Raw genomic sequence first — 8,502 nt, 5'->3', positions numbered from 1 at the left:
CCTTTTCTTTTATTCCAGTAAAAAAAGAGTATATGTACATGAGAGGATTAGGATATACAATGGGAATGTGGGGAAGAGATACAATTGAAAAATGTTTTCATTGCTTGCAAAGTTTTACCATGTAAGACGTAAAACAAACATAATAGATACTCCAAAATGCTTTTGAAAATATGAAGCATTGATTTTGTTTTGTTGTCACTTTTTTCATGAAAGTCATCCGGTGATGAAGCTTTGCAAGCAATCAAAATATTTGAGTGTTTGGCATAGAAAAATTCACAATTTTGGAAAAAAAATTGGTTACTGTTCGTCCGAGCTCACATGAGCTCGGTATCAGAACATCGGCATCGGTAGAGAGAGTTTCTTTCTGTGGAAGTGCCTCGTTCGAGCCACCTCAGTTTCGCGTCGGCTCATGTTGAATAAATTCCATGTTTAGAAACTGATACGCGCGCAACTAGACGAAGAAACTAAAATACTTTGCGACATGTTCCAAGACGGCACGACATGATTTTGCACACCAACTTTGAGCAGTCCAGGCTTGCAATCTAAACCACATATACAACGGGATGGAGCGTCATTTACCATCCATTTTATTGTAATGACCATGCGCGTCTGGCAACACTGCAACTCTTGTTCTTGCCCATTGCAACACACACGTACGGAAGATGATCTCGCCGACGGTCACAAGCTCCTGTCACAGTCTGGACACATGGCAAGGCTGCATATGGTCCGACAACTGCCTCCTCAAGATCTTCCCGGCCGGCGATTTGGGTATGGAGTCGACGAACACCACCTTGCGGACCTTCTTATACGGCGCGACCTGCTTCGCCACATGCTCCATGACCTGCGCCTCCGTCACCTTGCTCCCGGGCTGCCTCACCACGAGCGCCATCGGTATCTCTCCCGCCTCTTCGTGAGGATACCTGCAGATTCAGTGGTCATGTATCTGCCATGTTGTTGCAAAATTCAGAGCATGTTGTAATAATGTGGAAAGCAGCCAAGAAGCTCGATTCAGGGTATGAACCAGCCTTTTCGAGATTACTATTTTTGTGGGGGTAACTTACGGCATAACTGCAGCATCCACAATTTCTGGCAACGAGTGGAGTACAAGCTCCAGCTCTGCAGGCGCGACCTGCAGCATTCAGTTCATCATCAACCATGTGTTGTTACATGACAATAACAATGTGTTGTTCAGAAGCTGATGAGAGCTGAGCAGACCTGATAGGCCTTGTACTTGATGAGCTCCTTGAGCCTATCCACCACGAACAGATACCCATCTTGATCAATGTAGCAAAGGTCGCCGGTCTTCAACCAGCCTTCCGAATCGAAGGCGGCCGCGTTCGCCTCGTCGTCGCCTACGTAACCTGCACAGACACAAAAACCCTAAGTAATCTCAGAGCAGCGTCACAACAACCTGCGCGCATGAAGTGCACATTGCAGGATGATGTTGGTGGGTTAACCTGTCATGATGGAAGGACCTCTCACGCACAGCTCCCCTTTCCGCCCGACCGGCAAGGGCTCGCCGGTGACGATGTCGACGATCTTCGCCTCGACGTTGTGGGAGATGCGGCCGGTGGAGCCCACGCGGGAGCACTCGTCCCGGTCGATCATCAACGATATGCCTCCGGCCTCCGTTGAGCCATAACCCTGAAGAAGATTTACGCCACAAGATTTCAGAAAACGCACTGAAAATCTCCGTTGGCAGAAACGACTCCTTGTACTAACTACGATCGACTTGAAACACGCAAGCAAATTGAAAGGCATTTTAATGTTGGCAAGGCAGAAGGAGATAGTTACAGGCATTGACACACTAAATAATTGCTAAAAAAAGCATTGAATAATTACAACCGACGTACTCCTCGATCGATTACCCCTGAATAAACCCAACGTGATTCAGATCTGCTACTACCAGATTCTGATCCCACAAACCACTTATTACCGGTCCCTGTCGATGCAGCACATGGGTAATTGCAGCGCGTGCGTGATGTGCAAGTAACGCAAGTGTCTGCGGTCAAAAGCGGCCGAGATCATGATCGGGGTGGTCCGCAGGCGGCCAAGATTTTGCGCGATCTCAGTCCCGTCACATGGTTTTGTGATCCGATCCGTCATCGATCCCGGCAAATGCATTGCTGAAGCAACGTCATTGCAGGTGAGGCACTGAGACACGGGGAAACATGCATGCATGGCGAGGCAGGAATCGTAAACTTGGGTGCTCCCATGTCCCCCCCGCCCCCGGCAACATGGCAGGCAGGCATGCATAGGAACCGCCATGGATGTGCCTCCTCAAGAACAAGGTTGAATTGGAATCATGCGTTTACTCCGTTGCAGAATACAGATCAGTTAGGCGGTTGTTCATGTATGCCCATCTTTCATGCCACCTCTCTTTTGTGAACGTTGTCCTAAATAAACTCGACTGGAAAATGAAAGTTGCTACGTCAATGTTGTCTAATTCTGAAACCACAATTCCTGCCCCGTACCCATTCTCGACCTACCAACACTCGGCGTGCCTGACCGATCACCTCCGGTATCTACACATGTTGAATGTGAGACTTAATTTGGTCTATCTTTTATGAAGTTTGGAGACAAAATACCGCTACAATATTAAGCACATTTCTCTTCCAAACATGAACCCTGCACTTTTGGTGAAATTTTACGACATATTTTACGTAGTTTAGTAGTAATATTTAGATACTACGTAATTGTACGAGGCTGGTCAAGATCAAGGAAAACTATTACGGGGGTATTACTAGTATGTCTTATTAATTCAGTGATAATTAATATAGAAAGGAGAGAGTATTCGTTTTCTATCTCCGCAAAAGAAAAGTTACTTTCCAATACTTCCTTCGGTTGAGTTTATACACATCGGGTATGAGTTTTTAGGTCTTCAAGTTAACAAATAAAATGTCCAATTTTTAAACCCTATCGAAAGGAGTACCATAGTTGGTCCCGTTGGAGCACCTGAAAAGGCCCGCCGCTCGTCAGTGATCACGATTAAAAACAACAGTGATCACGGTGTTCCCCATGCACGTACTACTTACAACGTTTTTCAATCTCGATGCCTCTATATGGTAAGTACAGTGTATGTGCCACGCATTACGTCTTTGTATTTTGAATTGCGTAGATCCTCAGCTACGTTACTCCTTTTCTTTCATTCTGGTCCCTACTCTCTAAATGGAATTGCTTTGAACCTTGAAAACTGAAGTATACATTGAGTGCATCTATACATATATCTCTTTCAAGAAAAAAGGGCTTTTGGCGCTGATATTGCATATCTGTTGATTCCTCGCTTTGCCATGTAAAAGTGTTTTGTAATAGGGCTAAACTAGTTGTACTTTGTCCGTTTGATTCTGTGGCTGCTACCTCAGGCTTTCCACCGAGGTTTCTGTACTTTGGACCTGGTTTGCTTTTGTCTTGGCTTTAATAAACTTGGGATTGGGGGAGACCCCTCTTATTTCAAAAAAATAAAATCTCTTTCAAGAAAAAAGGAGTGAAGTTTTCTGAAAGACAATCTAACAAAAAGGTGACGAAGGGAATGCTCCAAGGAGAAATGGGTGCATGTTCTTTTTTTACTTTAAGCTAACATAAACTATCTCTGTTGTTGTTCCGTCAGACGCAATCGTGGGTTCAGTTTTACAGGTGGTTGCTTCGAAACAAAAAGTCGTACTGATTTTTTGTGTGTGATGTTATACAGGTGGAGTAGACTTGGTTCTGGCTGTCCCGTCTACATCCTCAATCGTCACATTAGTTGAATTATGATACAAGTGGAGCATTGTGTGTACAATTAGGGTCATCGACATCATAATTTTGTATCTTACCAGCGTCCATCGATGCCACCATCGAAAATAGTCGTACCTTTCGTTTGAGGGTATAATCAAGTGTTATTTTTTATGTCGGTTGTCGCAACTAATCATGTACTTCCTCCTTTTTAAAATAAATATCATAAATTTAATATTAAATTAGTATAAATTTAACACTGAAACAGCAAAATTTAACAATAAAACAGCAATAATTATTTTAAGACGAAGAAAGTACATATTTTTTAGCCACTGCCCTAGGAGGGCGGTTCATTTACTTGCTAGTAAAGTGGCTCATGCACTTTGATTTTCTCGTTCATGTAATAGCGGATGACGTGTCTCTGATTACATTTCTTTTTTAGGATGATGTATCTCTTTTACCAAGTAATATAATCTGCCATAAAAGCTTTCTGTCGAAAAAACAAAATAAAACTTCTGAAACAATCACCATAAAAGATGAACTTTGAAATAATCACCATTGTAAGATTTTTCTTTTGCAGGAACACACTTGTAAGATACTTATTCACTCTTGTATTCAGAGGCTGCTTGGTTTGGTGGTAGAAATTGGCTTGCCAATACGGAGCCAAGACAAAAAAATAAATTTGACTACGCTTGATAACCTCCCTAAACTTGTCACTTTTGGCAAGTTTTGGAGTTGCCCAATGTAGGATGCCTAACTTTTGGCCGCCAACCAAGCACATTTATACTCGTTGATTAGGTTGTTCATTTACTCGCGAGATCTGCCGATGATGATATGATAATTTTGCTTCAGTCATGAGTCGACACTCTCAATCTCACCGCCATCCGTTGTCCCCGCCAACATGCATCGATCGACGCACAACCTCTTATTGCCAACCATTGTGCCACGGTCTCTGTCGGCCTCTACCCTGCCAGACCCGCTGTTAGCGGGCCATGGACATTCTTAGACTCCTATGTGGGCTAACAAATATGATGCATGTCATAGTCTGAATCTCCATGGGGACCGACCAAATCCAAGATCCCAAAGACATCTATGTGTACCACTGTCGGGATAGGGGAGAGATAGAAGCAAGCTTAGATCTAGTGTAATTATTTTTTTGTCTAGTTTCCCTTCCATTTTTGGCTTCTTTTGATACAAAGTTGAAAGTTGGTGCAGTTAAATTATGATGTTGGTATATAGAAGTTGCAAGCTCTAATTTGTGCCAACCTTTTTGAGTTTAGATTCAAATTACTTCCTCCATTTTTAAATACAAGATCATTTTAAAAAATACACTTTACACCTATACAAAACCACCAACAGTAACCGAGTATGATTTTTCCTGCCGCACAACCACCACCCCCATCCCCTGAATCTTAAAGTTACTTAAAAAGACTATCACATACAAAAAGATAGTTGAATATATATATGTGTGTGGAATTAATAGTCGAGCGTTGTTCCTATTGTCGAAACATGACGCAGATTTGCCAAATGGCCATATAATTTGGCCCTTATGAAGATTTCTCCCGAGACTTGTCACATTATTTCGATCCCTTTTGGACCTTCACACCAATTTTTTTACCAAACAAGTGACTTTCCTCTCGGATTTCATTTACAGAAATCAAGGTTGACAAGCTACCACCTGCTCCAGCAAACAAAAGCATGCTACGCACGCAACGATTTCATGCCATTTTCTGAATCCAGTTTCCCACATATTCAAACACCCCACGCCTACGCATGCAACGATTTTTTCAATGGTTCGTGAAACTGGCCGGGACATTATCTTGACCAAAACTTGTCAACAATTTAGTGTGTACTCCCAGACAAGGACATATCTCTATTTTCCAAGTGCCACTATGCATTTGCCGATCCCATTTATGTTAGACAAAGGAAACGAGATACACATATTTAAAAACAGGAAAATACCAATGTACTTCTTCTGTACCTTAATATTTATAGTTGGAAACCTGTTGTGAAGAACTAATCAGTTCTTTCCAATTATAAATATTTAGAAATAAAGAGAGTATATTGGTGTACTTTTTTGGGTACCGTATATGTGTACTTTTCTTTTAATTACCTGTTATACGTGTACCTTTTAAAATTTGTACTTTTTGTTAGGGACGAAGAGAGCATGAAAACCGTTCCGAATAAAAGAAAACGACATAAAATGAGGAAACACTAACCATGCACAGGTCCACGTGAGGGAACTGCCGCCGGAACTGCTCCGCCACCGATCCCGGCAGCGGGGCGCCGCCGCAGATCACCCTCGCCAGGCTCGTCATCCGGCACCGGTCCTTCGTCATCCCCAGCACCACGGGCGGCGCCGCCATTATCTCCGTCACCTCCCACCGCTGCGCCGCCTCCAGCACCCCCCTCAACCCCGCCCGCGTGGCCGCGCCGGTCATCACGACCGTGGTTTGCCCCTGCGCCAGCCCGTTCAGCGCGAAGAAGAAGCCCATGGAGTGGAACATGGGCGCACCCATCAGGGTCCTCTCGTTGACCTTCCGCGACTCGGCGCGCCGGGCGTGGAACCCCGCCGCCTGCGTGATGAAGCTCCGGTGCGGCAGCGCCACCGCCTTCACTCGCCCTGTCGTGCCGGAGGAGTACTGGATCGTCGCTGTATCTGACTGGCGCACTGTTCCGGTGTCAAGCGGCGCCGGGTCTTCGTCGCTGTGTAGGAGGGAACGGAAGCGCGGGGAGTCGAGGAGGACGACGGGGAGGCCGGCGGGGAGCTTGGCGGCGGTGGAGGAGACGGCGAAGGCGACGGAGGCGCCGGAGAGGGCGACGAGGCGGGACACCTCGCCGGACGTGAGCGCCGGGTTGGCCGGGGACACGACGGCGCCGACGGCGAGGAGCGCGAAGTAGAGCACGGGCACGTCGATGCGCGGGGGGGCGAGGACGAAGGCCACGTCGCCGCCGCCGAGCGGGGCGAGCGCGCGCGACCGCAGGGCGGCCGCGAGCGCGCGCGCCTGGGACAGGAACGCCGGGTAGGAGACGGCCTCGCCGGTGGCCGCGTCGAGGAGCGCCGGGTGGGCCGGGAGAGGCGACGGCAGCAGCGACAGCGCGTAGGCCGGGAATGTGAGCGGGACGTCCGCCGGCGGCAGCGGCAGCGGCGGCGGCGGGCGCAGGCTGACGAAGGACCTCGTCGTTGCGCAGTAGCCTGTGCGGGCGTCGACGTCGACGGCGAGGGCGCTGGACATTTTCGTCGACCGGGAAACTCGTGGGTCGTGAGTGAGGCGGAGCGAGGAGGTGGGAGGCGCGGAGGTGGCGGCCGGGGAGGATGTCTGCGACTGACAAGGAAGGCTGCGGCAATGGACATGAGCAGCGGCAGCTGACAGGGTCCAGAAATCAGGCAGGCTAGCGGACGAGTCACGCGGCAGTGTGTCCTCTAGCGCTCTCGATTCTTCGTGCTTGGCACGTGCACCTTCCGTTCTAAAGATAGTGTAGGAGTATTAAAATTTTGAAAAGTTGAATCAAGTTTACTATATATATGTCCAAATGTTCAATCAAGTTCATATATGTCCAAATGTTCGATCAAGTTTACTACTCCCTCCGTTCCTAAATATAAGACCTTGTAAAGATTACACTATTGACTACATACGGATGTATATAGACATATTTTAAAGTGTAGATTCACTCATTTTGCTCCGTACGTAGTCTATAGTAAAATCTCTACAAGGTCTTATATTTAGGAACGGAGGGAGTATATATAGGGAGAAAAACGGGACTACTACATGTGCGGCGATTTCCCTGTCCGATCCTGGCAGTGTGGCACGATGCAACCTAGTGGTGGATGTTAGATTGATCTCTTTCCCAATGGGCCCAACGGCCCACTGGACCTTGACTCACGCCCTGATCGGGGGCGTCTAGCCCAACCAAGGCTGGTGGGTCCCTGTCGTGCAGTGCTATATATAGAGGAGGTGGGGACCATGGCGCGGGTTGCGAGGTTCGTCGCCGCCACTGGTTCCCCGCTCTCTAACCCTAATCCGATCTAGAGGGATGCACTGAAGCGATGGGAAGTTCACCGTCGCCGCTGCCACATCTCTCTCCTTCCCCACCGTCGTCACCACCTCACGATGGACGACCGAAGGGAGCTCATCGAGTACACCACAAGGTAATGATCTACTACTATCCCCAAACACATCTAGCCTTGACGATCCACGGGATCTATCAATGGTATCATGAGCCGCGAGGCTTTAGATGAGTTTCGGTTGAAACATGTACAAGAAAAGTTTCCCCTCCCTGATATGAACCCTAGAAGAGGGCAAAGATCAAGATGAAAAGCAAAACAAAAGGAAAGTCACCGGATTTCCATCCGGCAAAGAAGCGCCGCCGCAAGGCCGCGCCGTTCCTCTCGATCTGGACGGGCATCGGCAAGCCGAGCCGTTCGGAAGAAGAATCCACCTCTTCGGAGGCAAAGATCGGATCCGACGAGATCCAAAAGGCATACACAAAAAAAAGCAAAGAAAAAAAAACCCTCCGGGGGCAAAGTACATGCACCGCGGCCACGCCGTTCGACGGCGGCACGCTTCCGCTAAGGGAAACGCGCCACAGGCGAAGGGGAGGCAACGGCGCAAAAAGGTGTGGTGTTGGTCCCGCTGTGTATACCTTCTCTCTCTCTCTCTCTCTGTTAGGATGGAGTTGGAGGTAAGACAAATGAAAAGGGAGGGCAGCCCGGGAAAGAGCCGTCACGCGCGGCGTGGAACCCTTGGTCACCACGGCCGGCGACCTTTCCCCGCGCCCTCCGGCGGGGTT

At 47.9% G+C, this 8,502-nt stretch overlaps 1 protein-coding gene across 1 annotated transcript; it reads right to left on the bottom strand.

Moving 5' to 3' along the window:
* Positions 1 to 458: 458 nt before the first annotated feature.
* On the bottom strand, positions 459 to 7,153 carry LOC123451126 (4-coumarate--CoA ligase-like 7). Its single transcript, XM_045128134.1, has 5 exons — positions 5,931 to 7,153; positions 1,458 to 1,644; positions 1,216 to 1,361; positions 1,062 to 1,129; positions 459 to 920 (listed from the first exon to the last, which is right to left on the bottom strand). Exons 1-5 carry the CDS (start codon positions 6,945 to 6,947, stop codon positions 692 to 694), a joined length of 1,647 nt encoding a protein of 548 aa, XP_044984069.1. The 5' UTR covers positions 6,948 to 7,153; the 3' UTR covers positions 459 to 691.
* Between the last annotated feature and the right edge of the window lie 1,349 nt (positions 7,154 to 8,502).

The sequence above is a fragment of the Hordeum vulgare genome, chromosome 4H, assembly GCF_904849725.1.
Source record: "Hordeum vulgare subsp. vulgare chromosome 4H, MorexV3_pseudomolecules_assembly, whole genome shotgun sequence".
Lineage (NCBI taxonomy): Eukaryota > Viridiplantae > Streptophyta > Magnoliopsida > Poales > Poaceae > Hordeum > Hordeum vulgare.
The sequence above is the reverse complement of the archived record's forward strand: the minus strand, read 5'-3'. Positions and strand labels throughout refer to the sequence as shown.